Below are 19,598 nucleotides of genomic sequence, written 5' to 3' on the forward strand. Positions count from 1 at the left end.
ATAATAGCCGATCTAATTCAAACTTTCTTAATTTTCATCGTATTAATTCAATTTCGTTCTTTTATCAAATTAAAAATATAATAGTCTAGATTCAAAAAAGTTAAATGTCGTCATAAAAGTAATTATTCCGATAAATAATTTAACATAAAGTATTTAATTAATGATTAATTTATATAAACTAAGTTTAAAAGTGGAAGTAGAAGTTGGGTTAATGATTGCTTCATAATGGAATGATATAAGAGTAGATTAACATAATATATTTACAATTATGTCAACAAGAGATTAGTGGTTGGGGGAAGTGGGATTAATCATTGAAATGATTTTAAGAACGAGTAATTAAATTGACGTGTTTATTTCATTTAATGATAGAATTGTATGGTCGTTGTGCAATTTTCTAAACGTTCTACTCTGAGTAATCATGGATCGAAAAAAACTATTTGAATGAACGATCAAATAGAAAAAGTACAAACCGACCACCAACCAACCCAAATGGAAAAAGTTTGATACACAAAATCTCGGTTGCGGAATGAGATTAGGGAGATGAACCTCCCACTAATCAAACTGATTAACATTAATTAATCATTTTCAACAAAATTTAAATAAACTTTTGCTGTCCAAATTGGTCCGTGTCTTGTTCATATTTTCATGGAATCTCCCGTGTTTTTGGCATTTTGGAAGCACTACAAAATCTTTAACTGTGTGTTTTGTTTCTTTCTTTTATTATTTTTTTTCTCCCATTAAATAATAATGACATTGAATTGGCTTAATCTTTCTTGTTTAACAGCATAATTTGAAGCATGATTCAAGTGAGTATTAGTTTTTTTGGCCCATCAACTTCAACCACCCACTTTGGAAGATTAAATTAATCCACAAGTTTAAATTTGAAAGGAGTTTGTTTTCCTTTACCAAACTAGTTTGCAATTTGTACACATATTTCATTATTATTATTATTTATTGAATTTTAAAATTTAAAAGAAAATTAAGAAACTTAACTTTCACGCTTGTCGTCTGCGAGGACTTGTCCTCGATCGAGTAAGGAATCTTCCTTTAAACGGAGAATGACAGACCCGTTAGAATCTAACGTTATATTATTAGAATAATTTTTAATAAAAATCATAAGAAAATTATGTATTAAAAAATTATTTCAAATAAATGCATTTAAAAAAATGGAGAAAAATTTTAAATTCGGTACTTTTGGGTTTCTGGGCCTAAGGCCCAAATCATGAATTGAAAAGCCGGTGGGCTTTGTTTTCCGGTGAGCGGCACCGGAAAGGGCACGAAATTTGATGTCCCCGCCGAGAGATGGGACCCACTTGTTGTTAATCATGGTTAGGAAAATAAACTGCTATTCCAGAATATATTTTGAAAAAAGAGATTTTGGCGGGTTTTTGCGTTCTCTTGTAAACGACGTCGTAGTGGGTATTACCAAGATTTCTGTACGTGATCAGGGTTTCCGCTCACGGTAGAGTGTGTGAAGGAAACCAGGGAGGATGAAGCTTGTGATGAAGAACAATTGGCGAACAATCCCAATGATGTTGAAGCTCTTTGATCGCTCATGGAGGCAAGATTTATAAGTTTCCTGAAGCTATTAACGTTCTTGATCGTTTAATTGAACTTGTCGAGTTTAAAAAACGAAGGTTGAGTTTCATTTATGTCACGTCGCATTAATTGATCTGGAGAGTCGGAGGCCAAGAATTCCCCTCTGGATACGACGTAAAGGTAATGGCGGCATAAAGTTCCGACACTTCGACATTAGTTCCTTCCACCTGCCGCTCGTCTCTCTCAATCATTCGCCAATTTCGTGTCTCCGATTCGGCTAGGCTTAGTTTCTATTCCTTATTAACTTATCTTCGAATATCACGTTCTGCAGATTTCCGTGTTTTATTGAATCTTGAATCTGAGATTTAGAGGTGTCCTTCACTTGCCTGTGGTGGAATTCGAATGTGTTTTTTAGACTGTTCATTTATTTAGAAAGTGCTTTAAATGCGTGAAGTGGAGAAGCCTCGACCTGCTTCTACAAAATAGGTAGAAGCTCACGGGAATCACTTGTCTTAGCTGGGTGAACAGTTTGTGCCAGTTGTTTCTTTGTTGGGTGTTTTCTGTTTGGCTCTTGACCAAATTTCGGGAAAGGAAAAAGCGTAGAGAAATGAATTTGTCTGTTTGTTCTTGTGCTTTCGTTGGATGTACTGAGGTATAGCGCTAATCGAGTACTTCGATTTGTAGATATCATAGTTTCTCTAGCTCTGTGCCACAATTTTCTCAGCTGGAACTTTGGGGCTTTTGCTTAAAATGCTGATAAAAGTTGCAACCCCATTACCCTGCTTTTCTGATTGCTTTGATAACTTGATTTCAAAACCCAAATGATATGATATTTGGTTCATATGTATTTATTGTTTTCATTCGTCTGCAATATCAAGCCTCAGAGGTTATTGTCTGGGCTTGAATTCTTAGCTAAAACAGGTTCTCAAGAGCTTACCTTTTTGACTTTCACTCCTTTTTTTTTATGTTTTTTTGCAGGGATTTCTTTATAAAATCATCTCTTTCTGTAATAATTTTTCTGGACATAACTGAGGCGCGTGAAAATAAGTTGCTCGGAAGAGTGATTGGCATCCAGGTACTTTCCGGAGTTCACCTTTAAATTGAATTTCACTTTCGTTGTTGTGAACTCTTCCCTTCTCCCCCTTCATCTCCTCTTCTCTCCTTCTGTTCTTCAAGTATTTCCTGTGAATTTGAAAAGAATATCTTTGGTATATAAATTTCTCTGATCCTTCACCACTTCCTGCATTAAGTTGATCTAGCCGATCTTTTCTGTGGAATAATCGTGAAAACAGAACTGATTGTTTGGTAAAATGAATTCAGAAATTGTAGTCCACGCTGAAGTTGGGCAGTGAGTTCTTTAGGCAATCTTAAGTATTTTAGCAGAAGAAATGACTAAAGTGGCTGAACCCAGAAGGAGGTCACCCAGCCCCGTTGCCACATTGATGGGTCTGGATGCGATGATGGATCTGGATGGGATGCCAGGGATGCATCAGCCAAGGAGTTCTTTGCAGGGGACGGTATCACCTGAAAAATCTCAAAGGGTTGTAACCAATGAGAAGCTACAGGGTTCCAAGGAGTTCCTTGACGCACTTGCAGTGCTGGATTCAAACAAGAAACTTCTGCTGAAATATCTCCAACAGCCAGATTCTCTGTTCATGAAGCATCTGCTTGACATAAATGATGTTCTTCCCTACTCTAATTGTAATGATATGGTAGCTATGAAATCATCAGATGATGAGAATCATGTGTGCTATGACTCTGGTAGGAAGTCAGAAAGGAGGAATCCACGGAAGAAGCATAGAAGATCTCGCAAACATTGTAGCGCTCATATCGTCCCCCCTGATTTTAATTATGTTGCCAAAAGTTCTCGAATTAGAGTAGAAGACGATGAGGGATTAGCCATCTTCCCGAAAAGAATTGTTGTTTTGAAGCCAAATCTTGGAATGGCCCAGAATTCTTCCAGGGTTGTTATACCGTCCTCACATGCTTTTCAATCTGATTGTAGGAAGCCATCAGAATCTGAAAGGACAGAGAACAGGGAGATGGAAACTTTGAGAATGAAAAATCACGAGGTTAGATGTTCAAAAGAAGTGTCCAAGAAAACTAGGCAAGTGAGAGAGAATTTTGATTATGGTTCCATGAGTTCATCTCTTGGAATTACAAGACATGATAGGAACAGAAATTCTTTCGTTGGGAATGATTTAAATGGTCAATGCCGGTCTTCATCATTCCGTTATAAACAGTCATCCTTGAGTGCAGAGGCTAAGAAGAGACCATCAGAAAGGTGGAAAACGACTTGTGACTACCATGACACCGGTGTGGTCGGTAGGAGTTGCACGCTGGCTGAGATGCTTGCCATGCCCGAGAAGGAAACTACGCTTACATACATGGAACCAAGGTATGTAGGAGAATCCAGCTATAAAATTGATAATGAGCAGGGCATTGAACCTTTTGGTATAAGCAGTAGGGATGGCTGGAAGGACATCTGCTTAGCAAAGTTATCTAGATCAAGATCTCTTCCCGCCTCATCAACTGCCTCTGAAATTCTTAAAACAAATTCCGAACCTCTTAGCATGGATCCATTCAAGTGGGAAAGAAAGGAAGCAATCGGCGAGATTTTGAGCCAAAGGGAACATACAACCCGAAGAAACTCCAGATCTAGGAGAAGGAAATCTCATAGTTCTATCTGTTCACTTGGGGAATATAACGACACTGTACTGGAGATCTGCACTAGCCAGAATCAAGACAGTGATTTTAAAGACATTGATCCGGCGGATAGAACTCTTCTGGTTGATGAGGAATCAACACTTTTCCCTGTGAAGGATCAAACTGATGGTTTTGAAAATTGGATGGATTTGAGAGTGAAATCCGATGAAACAATTGTATCATCTAATGAGGAACTTCAACCTGAATTGCCTGTTCATTCAGTAGTAGAAGATATTTCTTGCTCTGGTGACCAAGATTTTTTTATCTCTAAGGTTTGTCTCCAAATCCTCTCGCCCTACACTAAGAAATATTTTAACTATGACATCCTACATCTTGACAATTTTTCCCCCGGTTTCAACATTTTGTTATGTCCAGGAATTGTCGCCCGTGGCATCTGAAGATACGTCGTTCCATTTGAAATCTGTACTTGGATTAGATTCTCCTGTAAGCTCAAAGGAAGCTGATCAACCCAGTCCAATTTCAGTTCTGGAACCTCCGTTTACAGATGATCTACCACCTGGTTCTGACTGCTTTGGGAGTCTAAGTGCTGACCTCCATGGTAATTACATAAGTAAATGATCGTAGCTTCTTGTCATACCATTGACCCTTCTGATTTTTCATTGTGAAGGATGAAAAGGAAAAAAAATAAATAAAAATAAATAAATTATTGAATGGGACAATTTTCATTCATCAGAGAAGAAAGAGATGGATGTGATCTGAGAAGTGAGAATTATAAAGTTACTACTGTGTACGCCTATGATCTCACTCAGGACTAGCCAGGCTGCTGCCAAGAAAAAAATCTTATGTGTTTACTATCTTTTGTTTTCTAATTCGATCTCCTCTGTCTCGTGATACAGAGCTTCGAAGACAACTCAAGTTACTCAAGTTAGAGACGGGAGCATTTGCTGAATCTGAAGAATCGCAGCACATCTCGAGTGATGAAGATGGAGGGGAAGGATCCATTGGGTTTCCTGAGGAGAAGTTTGCATGTAAAGCTGAAGAACGCTGGGAGTTTTCATATCTAAATGATGTCTTACAGAACTCAGCTTTTAAAGATACTGACCCCAATATGTTCATCGCAATGTGGCATTCTTTGGACTGCCCCGTTGATCCTTCTATATTTGAGGAGCTCGAGAAGAAGTATGCGGTTCGGTCCTCTCAATCAAGGTCAGAAAGGAAGCTACTTTTTGACCAAATAAATTTAGGAATTTTGGATATTTACCAAAAATTCACTGACCCTTATCCATGGATAAGACCCCCAACAATTCAAGTAGGGTTTAATGAAGGGCTCTGCAATAATTTGTGTAAGTTTCTAGGTAAGCAAGTGAAGAAAGTAGATGAAACCATCGTAGAGGAAGTGCTGGGAAGGACAACTCAATGGTTAGTGTTGGGGTATGATGTTGATGTAATAGGCAAGGAAATTGAGAGAGTAATGGTAGATGAACTCATAGCTGAGGTAGTTGACATGTATTTATAGATGATGTAGCTCTCATGTTGAAATAAGATGTTAAAGCTTTCAAACAAATTGCAAGAGCCAAAAAATGAAGGAAAACACCTATTTTTTTCTCTCCAGAAGATAGAGATATTATGGCGTTGCCATTTGGCTTCACGTTCATATATTTGTCCCTTTGAACTCACCTTGAATTCACGGTGGTAAAAGTTTGAACAAACATTTCTGGTCTCCACAAATCATCATGGCACCCCACAATAATTCAAAACAAAGGATCAATTCAAGGCTAAAATCTAAAGCATATGTAACAGCCCGTGTTAGTAAATAAGTTGACGACGATTACCGAGTTGATGCATTCTACTTCCTGCACAGGGTTCGCATGCTTGGGGTTATATGAAATTTAAAACCAAATGCTGTTTTTCTAAGTTTTCAACACATGGATGAAAAACTCAACTACCCACCTAGCACCAACCACACCTGTGGCAACCGCAGCAACAACACCAGCAAAAAGGAAGGAAACATTCACAAAACAAAAAGAAGCTTAAAATTTGGAAGAGTAAATTTATGCCTAGATGGGTGTGTGAAGCAAAACTTAGAGAAACAGTTCCACACCATAATATCAGTCATATTGACAAATACAATATACGTATGTCATGTTTATTTGCATGGATACATATATGTAGTATAATGGGGCAAGTGGAAATGGCAAGCCAGAGATAAAGGAGGCATTGGAAGCCCATACAAACAGATTGGGCTGCTTCTAACAACCATACTTCAGGTATAGCCTAATCATGCTGGGTCAAGGAAACAAAAAACGTGGCCAAAAAGACCTTTTCACCAGCAGCACCACAGATCTATTGGATAAAATGTATTGAAAAGAAAACAAATAAATAGGGATGTGGAAGCTTGTAATGAAGTGCAAAAAACCTTTTATGTTACTATAGTGTGATGAAGCTCGATTTAGAGGATATTTGGACAATGAATGAATGAATCAGCAAAATTCAGTTGCTTCACACTATACATGTCTCACTCCTTGTAATTTTCTTCATTAGAAACCTTTACCTCCATCTTCATTCAAAATGCGCCTCTGGAAGTCACTCACCATGAGAGGCAGTCCTTCTCTTAGTGAGATTTTGGGTTCCCAGTTGAGTAACGACTTTGCTTTGCTTATATCAGGTTTTCTCTTGTGAGGATCATCAGCAGTATTTGGTCTAAACTCTATTGTTGAACTTGGATCTATAGTCTCTTTCACAACCTATACAAACAAGAAACTGAAAGTTGAAATGGTAGCTACAGAAATACTCTAATGCAGCTTGCAACAGAGATCGCATTACTAAAAACCCCTTTTCATGGATCCTGAAATGACCTGAAAATTCACGAATATTTAGATTAATGAATCAATTAGAAAGACAAACCTGGGCCAGCTCTAGCATGGTAAACTCCCCTGGATTACCCAAGTTGAAAGGTCCTATATGTTCACCTTCCATCAGTGCCACCAGTCCATTAACCTACCATTGAAGATCATTCTCAAGGTCCTCAGTATCGATTCGTTAAATCACGATAGAATGCTTTATTTTAGAAGTTGAGCTGCCTCTTTCAAGCCAAGTTTTCAATTGATGCTCTTACATATATAGTAAGTAGTAACCACAGAATAATAAATCAAATGAATAATTACAAGCATCTATCTTCATGGAATTTACATCCAATAACCAAATAGAACCAGAAGATGTAACTGGTTGTATATTACAAACTAATTTGAGAGTTGTCTTAAATCGACGTAATTGGGTGGAGATTACAAATTCATTTGAGCAATGCCGAATGTCTTGAAGTATATAAACTAGAATAGCAATATATAGTAATCCAACAAGGCTAATGCAATCAACAGTTGGTAAGTCCCGAACGATGTCAGACGAACACAAAAGCATCAATAATATTTTAAAGCAATGCTACACAGTCCAAGGTTCAGTAGAGAAATTACAGAAGTCAATATGCCATACCAAGTCAGAGACATACTGAAAGCTCCGTGTTTGCTTTCCATCACCATAAACAGTCAATGGTTGTTTTCGGATGGCCTGAAAATTTACTATGAGCATTAGGAAATACATTTTAAGCATTGATCACACGATCAACTCCTAAATAAATCTTAAACAGGGGAAGGGGAAACATCAAGTGAGATGTTTAACCTGTGCAACAAAGTTGCTGACAACACGCCCATCATCTAAACACATACGAGGCCCATATGTGTTAAAAATGCGAGCAATTCGAATCTGCAAAGAGAAAATTTCACAACTTGTCAAATGAATCTGGAAACTGCAAGAGAGTAATCCTTTTACTTCATGTTCAGTGTAAGAATCCTAACAGCAGCTAATGGGATACAACTAAGCGTCAGAGCGAATACCTCAACTTCAGCACCTCTATGATAATCCATAGTTAAGGTTTCTGCTGTTCTTTTTCCTTCATCGTAGCAGCTTCTCTCCCCTAAGAATTACAAATTATTATCTTAAAATTGTAACTCTGATGCAACATGCAAATATTGTAAGAAATGCTCGTGGTATATATCAGAATTGCATTTTACCTATAGGGTTCACATTTCCCCAGTATGTTTCCTTCTGAGGATGCTCAAGTGGATCACCATAAACCTCACTCGTACTGGTGAGTAGAAATCTAGCCCCAACTCTCTTCGCCAGGCCAAGCATATTCAAGGTACCCATTACATTTGTCTTGTGATATATGGTTAAGGATGTCCAGGCAAAAACATAATAATTCTAATAGCAAACTTTTTTTCCCAAAACACAATGTACTATGACATGAAGTAGATAACACGACAATCAAGAATCTGAAAATGAAACTACTGAAAAAAAGGATATAATAGTCTTGACAGGATTGTACTTGTAATGGACAGGAGATGCTGGACAAGCCAAGTGATAGATTTGATCCACCTCCAAAAGAATTGGCTCAACCACATCATGTCGAATGAGCTCGAATCGAGGATTTCCCAGATGATGCACCAAATTCTCCTTTCTACCGGTGAAGAAGTTATCAATAACAATCACATCATCCCCTCTTTCAATTAGCTTATCCACAAGATGACTTCCCACAAATCCAGCTCCACCGGTGACAACAATCCTCAACCTCCGGCGCCCAATACCGACGGGGACTCTGCCCCCCGTTTTACCGAATCCATACATCCCCGATCCCGAAACCTGGTCCCTACTCGTCAAACCTGTAGAAAACGATCTGCGTATTGCGGAACCAGCTTCAGAGGGGGCAATACGTGACATCGTGGGCTGAAGGATGAAGAACGTGGAGCCAATCAAAATGCCGACAAAAACAAACAGAAGTCTCTGCTCTCTGAAGAGATAGTTGATGGACCTGGGCAGTGATCTGGTGTGTTTGGGAGCTTTTGGCGAATATGGTGATATTGGAGCCGGCGGAACCTCTTCATCCCGCCGGTGATTGATGCTTGATTGCTTATGGAGCTGTTTGATATGCATTTCTCTGTGCTGGAAATTGTTCGAAAATGATTCACAGAAGCTTCTGAATGTTATTACAGATCAAGAAGAACAACAGTGAAATGAAGATTTTCCTACAGAGAATTTCAGAAATTTGGATATTAAGTTCAAGTCTTATGAACCTTTAAGATCGAATTTCAACCATTCCGCACCTGAGAGATCGCCAGATTTTCCCAACTGAACCGGATTAAAGGACCCGCTAAATTGTAATTCTGCTCAATGCCCTAAGCACACTTGAAATTTTTCCAAACTGCCGTTTGGACGAAATTACCCTCCCCTATAAAAAAAAAATTTATAAATGGAAATAAATTTAATTATGCTCCTTGGAAATAACATAATACTATAAATGGAAAATGGGCTCGGCCCATCAAACCAATTCAATGGACCCAGTAAGAACCGGGCTTGAAGGCTGTTCACATTAAGGCCCATAATTTAATATTATTTTTTAATAATTAAATTAGATTTATAATATTTAAAATTCGGAAGGATAAAAATATATATATATATTTAAAATTATTATTATTTAATTAATATTAAGAATCAGTCCATGTACAATCCATACTAGATCTAACCAACTGCCCATCCTTCCTCTAGACAGCCCATCTTTATCTCAGTAAAGTATTTCAGTGACATGTTTCGATTCTCTTCTCCATTATTTAGAAAAGGTGAGCCACCGATTTAGGTACAAGATACTATCATTATCGCCTGTACAATTAGACATCCAACTCAATCACTAAGGCCGACTTTCGTCTCTGCTTGACAGGTGAGTCTTGCAGTAAACCTCCCTTCTGCCTTTACACTCGAGAGCTAATATTCGTTTCAATAATTAAAAAGTGAGAGATCAAACCATTAACTATGGAAAGATTAATTGATGTGTTTATCTACTGAACTATGCTTCAATTCCAGTAAATTGAGCTATATAACAAAATTTAAATTTAAATTAATCCAGACATTAATTTGAATGAAAGCTTCACAATGTCTTTTGAGAAGCTCTAAGGACAAAAGGAAAAACATTTCAATTTCAATTTTTTTTAATTAATTTTTTTAGGACCACGTTTTTTTTGGCACCACAATTTTCTCTCTCTCTCTTTTTATTTTATTTTTTCTTTTTCAAATAAGTTGTATTAATTAAGCATTAAATATCAGAGAAGGACGTTGAATTATGAAACGAGGCCGTTTAGTCAAAGAAGGCCGCGGAACCACATTTTTTAAACCCAAGCCCATTCAGACCATTTAGGTCCACAAAGCCCACGTAACCCTTTATAAATCTATAAATTTGCACACATGCCCTTTTGTATCATTGTATTATCAAAACTACCCCTTCACACGTTAAAACTTTCATATTAGCCCTTTTTCCAAAAAAATTTAAAAAAAAAAATTCATAAAACTATTTTAATAATATTTGGGGCAATAAAAATTAATACAAAATTTAGGGATTAAAATGACTGTTTCTCTATTATCTTCTATATTATAAATATGTTATATTTTAAAGTTCAAAATTTCTCGTACATTGTTGAAATATTTTAATAAAGTACGAGAAAAAAGAAAATAAATTGAGAGTGTTAGCTTTTAAAATAAAAAAAATCACTTTAAATAGAAGGGTATATGTGTCATTAAAGAAAATATAAATTATTATGTAATTGTAAAAGACGGCCATTAAAGAAAAGATATTCAATATATTTTAAAAAAAAAAAAAAAAAAACATACGTAATTGCATGGGATGTGTGGTCGGGGTTTCAAACATTTTTCAACCACTTAATTAGACAGGAAAAAAAATTGAAAGAGTTTGAAATATATTTCCCCAAATTGAACCAAATTACGTGCACGAACTCCTAATCGAAGGAGGTCGCGAAGGATCGTGAGGACTCAATTCAACAAAGATTTTTTCCGATCTCTTTCGAGAGTGAGAATGAAAGAGAGATTTGAAGTGGGCTTTTTAGGGACCATCCAAAAAAGATTTTTATTATAGGACGAGAAACTGTGAAAGTTTTGGATCGTTAAATGTATGAGAGAGAAATTACAGTGTTTTGAGTCTATATCTAATAATTATTAAGAATTAAAACACAACGATATTGTGATGTTCATATTGGATATTACGAGATATTTGTTATATAATTGATTGAAAGAGAAAGGTAGGTGATGTTTTGTTTTCGATTCAATTTTCGCCCGGGAGAAAATTGGAGCCCTGGAAATTGAAATTGAAATGGATTGATTCGGACCTGAGAATATACTAAGGCATGATGAAGCATTAGAAATTTTAGTCACCTCATACCATCACAACGAGAAGTTTCGTTCATCGTAAACTCTATTTTCCATATCTAAAAGATCTCGTTTACATCATTATTCTCGAGCTTTAAAACAAATTAATCCAATAAAAATTGCTTTTTTTGCTTAATTAAAAAAAAAAAAAAAAAAAAAAAAAAAAAAAAAACCTAAGTTAGGAAAAATTTAAGAGGTCCACAAAGAAAAACCTCCCCCTCTATGTGATTTTGGGCATCTATTGGGTTCACATCACAAAAGTAGAGAAAAAGATGGAAGCAAGAGGAGGAAACCTACCCAGTCAAGTCATTATATTCAATTAAATAACTAAAATGCCATTGAAATAATAATTAATTTTTTATTCACTTAATTATGTTTAAATTGATGTGATATTAATTTATCTAACTGCGACCAATTTAATGATGAGAATATGACATCATCCATATCCATAAATCGTGCGTTGTTCTAGTTAATAAAATGTATTTTTAGCCTATTCATCGCTTTCATTAAAATGGATACATCAATTTAAACATATTTGTACTTATAGAGTATTCTAATATTTTTATTTTAATTTCTTAATTCTCTTATTATAATTAAAATAAATAAATAAATAAAAGTGCAACAATTTAAACACAGCTCGTACTATATAGAACTTTCTTGAATTCGATTTTAACTTTTGAACAAATAATCAATAAATTAGAATTAAATAAAAGTAAATGTCAATATCTATATTTAAATGTTTGAAATTTTAGCTAGAAATAATAAAATCGAATTTTTTTTTAAATAAATCATAATTTGATTGGATGATTACAAAATAAACTTTTATTCTAATTAATTTCTTGATTTGCTTGTGCGTCCAACAAAATACCATTAATTTAATTATTAAATAAATTTAATGTATATTAATAATTTCATTTAATCTCTGATTCCTCCTACAAATTAGATAATCCAACTCAAATTTCAATAGCCTGTAATTAAAAAAAAAAAAAGTTGCAAAATAAAATATAAAAAATTAATTAATCAAATAGATAATTCGCGTGGAAACGTACACGTGTAGGTGATGCTGCTTAAATAAATGAGAACACCTTTACAAAATTGCCTTATCATCCTTATCATGTACGAATTTTTGTGCAACCGAAACTTCCCGTTCCCTTGTGCAAGAAATGTACGGCTGCCACCAATTGACAATTTTGACCCTCTCAGCCCCCGCGGCTATTTTATTTTATTTTAAAAAAAAATCCAATTCCCGATATTAATACATCATATTAAATATATTTTTTCAATTAAAAAGTTTGAAATTTCAGTTATTTTATAATATTACTCCAAATATATGCTCAAAGTATAATTAAAATTATACAAATATTCCATTAAATTTTAAGAAAATTGCAAGTTGTCACATAGTCGTTTTTTTCTTATAAATGTGTCGAATTTATATATATAATAATATATGAATAAATTTATACGAAAAAAAACAAAATATGTTTTTTGTCTTTTAATAATTTGTCCCTATTATAACGTTATCAAATCTAAATCATGAAGAGATAACCATATTCGCTTATAAAAGTTATTTTATACGGATAGAAAAACTATATAATATCTAATTACGTCAAATAATATAAATAATTTGATGTACATAATTTTATTGTATAGTTGCCAATAAATCATGAGATTTAAAAGAAATAAAAAAATGCACCACTTGAATATTAAACAAAAATAAAATTTAAAATTAATTATACAAAAATTTAAACTAAAAAATAAAAATTTAATTTTGCTTTAAGATATAAAACTAACGTAATGTGAATGTGAATGTCAACCGATCTACAAAATTCAATGTTTTTTTTTATATTTTTTTAACGAAACCCCATAAATTTAGCCTAATTATTCTTAGTCAATAAGTGCCTACGCATATTGTCCAATTTCTTCTTTATTTTTTACTTTTTTTTTTTCAATATGAAAAAGTCAATTGTATTTCTATTATTATAATTTTAAATTCATTAATTACCAAAAACATGATACAATACGTTAATTATTTATTTATTTGAAGAGTCATTCAATCTTAAAGTCACAAAATTAATTATTAAATTTTTAAAGCACCGAACTTTATATATATTATATATATAAATAAAAGGAAAGTAAATTTTATATAAGATTCAATATTGGACGTTAAGCGATTAAAAACTTTAAAAAAACTACAATAACAAGAAAAAAAAAAGCTTAATATTTTAAAATTGGATTAAAATTTAAAATATTTACTTTAAAAAAACTACAATAACAAGAAAAAAAAAATTAACATCGTTCTCTGTTAAAAGTTGACAAATTAAAATATATATTATTTTATTTATTTTTGGTGCCACATGAATTATTTTAATAATTTAATGACCGTACATTTGGGAAGTTTTCGTCCACCAACATTTCCAATAAATTTGGTTGAAAATTTTCGACGGAAGTGTTGTTGACTTTTGAAATAACGTTCAACTTCAACAATTATCAATTATTGACCATACCAACCTTTTTTTTTTTTTTTTTTTAATTAATTTTTCAAATAATAAAAATATATATTTTAAAATTTTAATTTAATTTAATTTACACCATATCCACTTGCCACCTAAAACCGACGTGTTCTTTGAATTAATTGTTTTGAGTTTAATTTTACCTTTTAAAAAATTAATTCACTAATATGTCTTAATTGCCCTAAAGTCCATTAATTTAAATGGTTATAAAATGGGACACCCATGCATTATTATTTATGTGACATTGTCTCATTAATATATTAATGTTTATACAAACATTGGAAACAAATAAATGTGGACGAGCTATGTAGAAGCAAAACTAAAATTAAAAGCCCGTGATCTCGAGGATTTTGTATGAAGTTCTTATTTTTCTTCGAAAAAAAATATTTAAAAAATGAATTTATATTGGTTATCAGACATAAAATTAAAATTGTTCTTTGGTGGAAAATTACAAACTTACCCTCTAAGAAAACTGTTTTATAAAAATTAGTCAAATAAATCTTTTTCATATAAAATTAAATAATCACAAATTTCAAGAATAAAAGCTAAATAATAATAATAATTTGAAAATAAGGTATTACATTCTTTTTTGGTGTGTGAACCAAAATATTTAAATTGATATTATTTGATTTTTTTCCCCTATTTAATAGAAACTTACAATTATGCCCCAAGTTTAATAAATGTGTCCAAATTGGATTGATTCAACAATATAAATCACATCAAAGAAAATTATTCAGCTTTTTCCTTTAAAAGAAATTAAGTCTCAATTTTTCTTCCATCATCAATGACAAATAACCACCAAAAATTATTTTGATAGCTATGTCGATTTGAAATTACCTTATTACCCCCTTACGTTACCACCAATTGTTTCATTTTCAAGCAATTAACATCATGCTTTCATTGATTATTTATGAATTGATAGCTAATGTTATAAGCTTAATATTTTTTTTAATTATTTTTATTCATGGAAATTTATCTTTTTTTTTATAATATTCGTGTTTAATAAATTCTTAAACTTTAATTTTAAATATAAAAGTACATCGAACTTCATAAAAAAATTACATAGAAGTTTAATTGAATTATTAAAAAAAATTACGATTATTATATACTAATTATTTATTTAATCCGTCAACAATTTATTATATATAAAATTGAAAATTTAATTATAATTACTTTTAAAAAATTATTAAATATTTGTAAGTATTCGAACCGAATTAAAAAAAAAAATCAATTTGAATATAGCTCAAACTTAGTTAGAAGCAGAGGGTCGAATATATCTTGTAAATAATTTAACTGAAAAACAAAAAATAAGAAATAGGAAATGAAGCGGTTATTAAATGGATGGGACTGATTCGACGTCGTATGAGCCAGAGGAGGTGAGGTTTCAGAATAGTACTTGGTAGTCGCCGTCCAAAACGACGAGGCAAGAGCTACAAAACGCGCAACTCTCGGGTCAATACACGTGGCGTGTTTTTATAAAAATCATAAAAGTCTTAAGGTTTTTCGTTGCCGTCGTTTATCCTCTGAACGGCGCCGTACTGTTTTGCCTATAAAAAGCAATGCATAGCCTCGTTGCACCATTATCCTAGAAACGGAAAAATAGTACACAAAATCAGAGCCCGAAACTGATTCGTCTTTCAGATCCAGAGATCGAAAAATGCCGAGAAAAGGAATGAGGAGTCTCCTTTTCCAGTTCTCGTCGCCGTCGAATTCCATTTCTAGGTATTCGATCTCGTCGCCGTCGAGATCTCCGGCCTTGACTCCTCGGCGGAGCTTCAACGATGCGATGATCGAACAGAGCATCGAATCTGCGGCCGCGATTGTGATGAAATGGAATCCGGATTCTTCAACTTATGCTAAAGTTACTTCGATGTTTTATGAAGACAGAAACGAAGCCATGCAGTTCATTAAGCGCGTGAATGATCTTCAAAAAGCGATGCATCTGATGGTTTCGGAAGATTCCGGTTTCGCTTCCGATAGGCTTGTTTACGCTCAAGGTTTGATGGAAATCGCAATGAAAAGGCTTCAGAAGGAGTTTTATCAGATTCTCTCTATGAACCGCGCTCATCTCGATCCGGAATCTGTTTCGGCTCGATCCTCCCGCTGCTCCACCAGATCGAGCACTTCCGCTGATTTCGACGATGACGGAACCCTAGACGATGAAGTCCAAGTCGTAGGCGATTCGATCGCTGAAGTTGAGCAAGTTTCTTCCATCGTTATGGAGGATTTACGAACCATAGCTGAGTGCATGATCTCATCTGGATACGCTAAAGAGTGCGTTAATATGTATAAAGTGATTCGAAAATCGATTATCGATGAAGGTGTGTACCGCCTCGGTCTTGAGAAATTGAGCCCTTCGCGAATCAACAAGATGGATTGGGAGGTGCTTGATCTTAAAATCAAGAACTGGTTGGATGCAATTAAACTCGCAATTAGAACGCTGTTCGTTGGTGAACGAATTCTCTGCGACAACGTTTTTTCCTCGTCTGAATCGATTAGAGAATCCTGTTTTGCTGATATATCCAGAGAAGGCGCTCTGCTTCTGTTTGGATTCCCTGAACTTGTAGCTAAGAGTAAAAAATCTCCGGAGAAAATGTTCCGTGTTCTTGATATGTACTCATCAATCGCCGAAAATTGGCCGGAGATCGAATCGATTTTCTCGTCTGAGTCCTCATCTGTAGTTCGATCTCAAGCTCTGACCTCACTCGCGAAGCTTGGCGAGTTAGTCCGTGCCATAGTGATGGATCTCGAATTCTCAATTCAGAAAAATTCATCCAAATCGCCGGTCGCTGGCGGAGGTGTTCATTCTTTAACGCTTCTCTCAATGAACTACCTCACTTTCCTCGCCGATTACGGCAACGTTTTGACGGATATTTTCGCCGATTGGATTCCGCAAGACAAGTCCTCTCTGGAACAAATTTTCTTCGGCAGTTCAGACTCCGACGACTCTCCAACGGCTTCTGCAATCTCTTTGCGAATGGGATGGTTAATTCTAGTCCTACTCTGCAAACTCGACAGCAAAGCGAAACGCTACAAAGACGTTTCACTCTCGTATCTATTCCTCGCTAACAATCTTCAACACATCGTCTCTAAAGTCCGATCGTCGAATCTTCATTACCTTCTCGGCGACGAGTGGATCGCGAAGCACGAGGCCAAAGTAAGGCAATTTGCAGCCAAATACGAGGCATTGGCTTGGGGCAGAGTCTTCGATTCCTTGCCGGAGAATCCAACCGAAAAATTTTCACAAGAGGAAGTCAAAGAAATCTTCAGGAACTTCAATATGGCATTCCAAGAAACTCATCGGAAACAGAAATCCTGCTTCATTCCTGATCCAAAGCTTCGAGACGAAGTTAAACTATCAATAGGTAGGAAGCTCGTTTCGTTCTATGGAGAATTTTACAGAGCGCAGAAAGCCTACGCCGGTGCTAATGAAAAGCCGTACATCAGATTCTCCCCGGAAGATATCGGTAACTACCTTTCAGATCTCTATTTTGAACCGTCAGATTGGGCGAGCGTTTCCACCTCGTCGCCGTCGTCCACCTCCTCCTCTCACCGGCGGGAACCGGGCCCCCGTTAATCAGCCCTTCCGCTGAGAATTGCCGCGTTTTTTTTTAATTTTTTCTTCAACTTTTCACCTCTGTGTTTCCCGAATTTTGGATATGCCTGTGAAAGCTGTAACGGTAAATAATACGGATTTAGTACGTTTTGACATTTTGATCATAAAGTTTGAATAAATTGGTTACGCAAGACTTTTTGTATTCCATCTCTTTCGGCTTTTGTATGCAACAACTTTTTTCATCCGCCGTCAGAGTTCAGACGCACATCATTTCTTTCTGTTAAATATATGGTCCCTAACCTCTAATGTGTTTTTCGTTTCAATTTTGATGTATTTAAATTAGTTAATTTTTTTTAGTCTTTTAATTTAATAAAAGAAATTAAATATATTGTTTTTTCATCTAGAGAATTTCAAAACAACTCAAAATTTTTGGTATAATATGGTATTTTTTATTTTGATTATAGATTCATCAATCTTTATTTATTAAAATATTACAAAAATAACAACTAAGAAAGTGATTGCAAACATAATAATAAAAAGTAAGTTTAGACTTAGTTGGACCCAATTCAATTCCTCTACCTCTTTATGGCCTAAGATAAATTTTAAAAAACAATAATAAATTTATGGCCTAAGATAAAATTAATTCTATTATTTCAACCTTTTAAATTTATTAACGGATAAATTTTTTGAACACTCATTATTTTAAGAAAAATTAAAGCGCTAATCCCTCGTCCACATTTATTAAGCTACATTCTAAACGTCTTTGATACATGGACAATAAATAACATTATTTATAAATATTATAAATCTTGATGTTCTTTTGTAACATGATAAATGATCACATGTATTGGAAAATACAAATTTAAATTAATTACAAGTTAAGATATGTAAAAATAAAAAAAGAAAAAAAAGAAAAAAAGAAATTTAAGACGTGTATATATAAGTCAAAGCTTGTGAAAGTCAAAGTGAAATATTAAAATACAAGTGGGAAGGAGAATTCCCGTACGGCTCCGGGTGTTTTGCGGAACGATGAATATTTTGGATAACGACAGCTCCAAAAGATAACGCCTTGCCTGTCGTTTCCCTAAGACATCCAAGTCCGTACACCCCGATATCACCCCATTGCCCCTACTTCCATCCAGCTAAGAATATAATATATTAAATTAATATATATATATATATCTCCAATTTTAATTCTCCTCTAAAAAGATTTTCAACCTATTGCAAATAATATCTTTGATACTATTTTTTTTTCCTTTTCTTTATATTTTTATTTATCTATCACATGATGTAATTTAATTACTACATTTTATATAAAAAAAGAAATTTATTAATAAATTGACCACTAATAAATTTTAATTATTTAACTCGAAACTTAAAAAAATTAATGCCAAATAAATTTGGTAATTATATAAATATTCACAATACAAAAACATCATTTTCACATGACTCTTTTATTTTTTATTTAATAATATTTAAAAATACAATTTTACTGAATAATATTTTATTCCATTTAATTTCAAAAACTAATTATTAGTACAAGTTGGAAATTATGCTTATGATATTGACTAATAAATATAAAACAAATTAAATGATTGTTTCATATCATCATTTTCTTATTAAAAAAAATACTTATTTCAGACTTTTACGGCACTCTAATATTTTTACATTATTAATAAAAAAAAAGGGAATATTATATATATATATATATTTAAAAAAAAAAAGTGAAAGCAAAAAGGCCAAGGAGAATAAAATAAAATTGTACTATAATTCCCTTTTTAGTTTCTTTAGCAAGAAAAGTTATGCAAAATAGGAATAAAGTGGACTTTGTAGGACTCCACAAATAAATATCTTAGGAACATAATAATGAGTTCCTTTAAATTTTTATTTTTATTTATTTTTTTGCACTTTCACACTTCAATTATTAATTAATTATTATTAATAATACCCCATTCATATTTTCAAATTTAGTTAAAAATATAATTAGACAAGAAAAAAAAAACTCAGGGATAAGAACATTCTGTGTAGGAATCTCAACGAAACATTTTTTTTTTACAAGGGTGTGA

The 19,598-nt window shown here is 33.7% G+C and overlaps 3 protein-coding genes across 7 annotated transcripts; 2 read left to right on the forward strand and 1 right to left on the reverse strand.

The window, feature by feature from the left end:
* Positions 1-1,490: 1,490 nt before the first annotated feature.
* On the forward strand, positions 1,491-5,810 carry LOC111791004. Of its 3 annotated transcripts, none has more exons than XM_023672172.1 (5): positions 1,491-1,719; positions 2,518-2,614; positions 2,860-4,517; positions 4,621-4,804; positions 5,103-5,810. In XM_023672172.1, the coding sequence occupies exons 3-5, from the start codon at positions 2,928-2,930 to the stop codon at positions 5,720-5,722; spliced, it is 2,394 nt and encodes a 797-aa protein (XP_023527940.1). In that variant the 5' UTR covers positions 1,491-1,719; positions 2,518-2,614; positions 2,860-2,927; the 3' UTR covers positions 5,723-5,810. The 3 variants fall into 3 exon arrangements, with proteins under 3 accessions (XP_023527940.1, XP_023527939.1, XP_023527941.1); XM_023672171.1 differs by lacking the exon at positions 1,491-1,719 and adding an exon at positions 2,033-2,191; XM_023672173.1 differs by lacking the exon at positions 1,491-1,719 and adding an exon at positions 2,392-2,425.
* A 513-nt stretch (positions 5,811-6,323) lies between these two features.
* On the reverse strand, positions 6,324-9,460 carry LOC111791007 (UDP-glucuronic acid decarboxylase 1-like). Of its 3 annotated transcripts, none has more exons than XM_023672175.1 (8): positions 9,360-9,460; positions 8,563-9,281; positions 8,271-8,418; positions 8,094-8,173; positions 7,879-7,962; positions 7,693-7,767; positions 7,111-7,203; positions 6,324-6,950 (listed from the first exon to the last, which is right to left on the reverse strand). In XM_023672175.1, exons 2-8 carry the CDS (start codon positions 9,187-9,189, stop codon positions 6,744-6,746), a joined length of 1,314 nt encoding a protein of 437 aa, XP_023527943.1. In that variant the 5' UTR covers positions 9,190-9,281; positions 9,360-9,460; the 3' UTR covers positions 6,324-6,743. The 3 variants fall into 3 exon arrangements, with proteins under 3 accessions (XP_023527943.1, XP_023527945.1, XP_023527944.1); XM_023672177.1 differs by having other exon boundaries at positions 8,563-9,198; positions 9,360-9,451; XM_023672176.1 differs by having other exon boundaries at positions 8,563-9,198; positions 9,330-9,451.
* A 6,089-nt stretch (positions 9,461-15,549) lies between these two features.
* LOC111790010 (exocyst complex component EXO70H1-like) lies at positions 15,550-17,734 on the forward strand. The gene has a single exon (XM_023670770.1). The coding sequence runs from the start codon at positions 15,634-15,636 to the stop codon at positions 17,551-17,553; it is 1,920 nt and encodes a 639-aa protein (XP_023526538.1). The 5' UTR covers positions 15,550-15,633; the 3' UTR covers positions 17,554-17,734.
* The last annotated feature ends 1,864 nt before the right edge of the window (positions 17,735-19,598 follow it).

The sequence above is a fragment of the Cucurbita pepo genome, chromosome LG03, assembly GCF_002806865.2.
Source record: "Cucurbita pepo subsp. pepo cultivar mu-cu-16 chromosome LG03, ASM280686v2, whole genome shotgun sequence".
In the NCBI taxonomy this organism is placed as follows: domain Eukaryota; kingdom Viridiplantae; phylum Streptophyta; class Magnoliopsida; order Cucurbitales; family Cucurbitaceae; genus Cucurbita; species Cucurbita pepo.

Excerpts from the sequence above, each read along its gene's own strand:
- LOC111791004 (XM_023672172.1), top strand. The coding sequence starts at position 2,928 with ATGACTAAAGTGGCTGAACCCAGAAGGAGGTCACCCAGCCCCGTTGCC. Across the intron at positions 4,518-4,620 it reads AAGATTTTTTTATCTCTAAG|GAATTGTCGCCCGTGGCATC; the intron begins GTTTGTCTCCAA and ends TGTTATGTCCAG. Across the intron at positions 4,805-5,102 it reads TCTAAGTGCTGACCTCCATG|AGCTTCGAAGACAACTCAAG; the intron begins GTAATTACATAA and ends CTCGTGATACAG.
- LOC111791007 (XM_023672175.1), bottom strand. The coding sequence starts at position 9,189 with ATGCATATCAAACAGCTCCATAAGCAATCAAGCATCAATCACCGGCGG. Across the intron at positions 8,419-8,562 it reads ACAATCCTGTCAAGACTATT|AAGACAAATGTAATGGGTAC; the intron begins ATATCCTTTTTT and ends ACCATATATCAC. Across the intron at positions 7,963-8,093 it reads ATAGAGGTGCTGAAGTTGAG|ATTCGAATTGCTCGCATTTT; the intron begins GTATTCGCTCTG and ends TTCTCTTTGCAG.
- LOC111790010 (XM_023670770.1), top strand. The coding sequence starts at position 15,634 with ATGCCGAGAAAAGGAATGAGGAGTCTCCTTTTCCAGTTCTCGTCGCCG.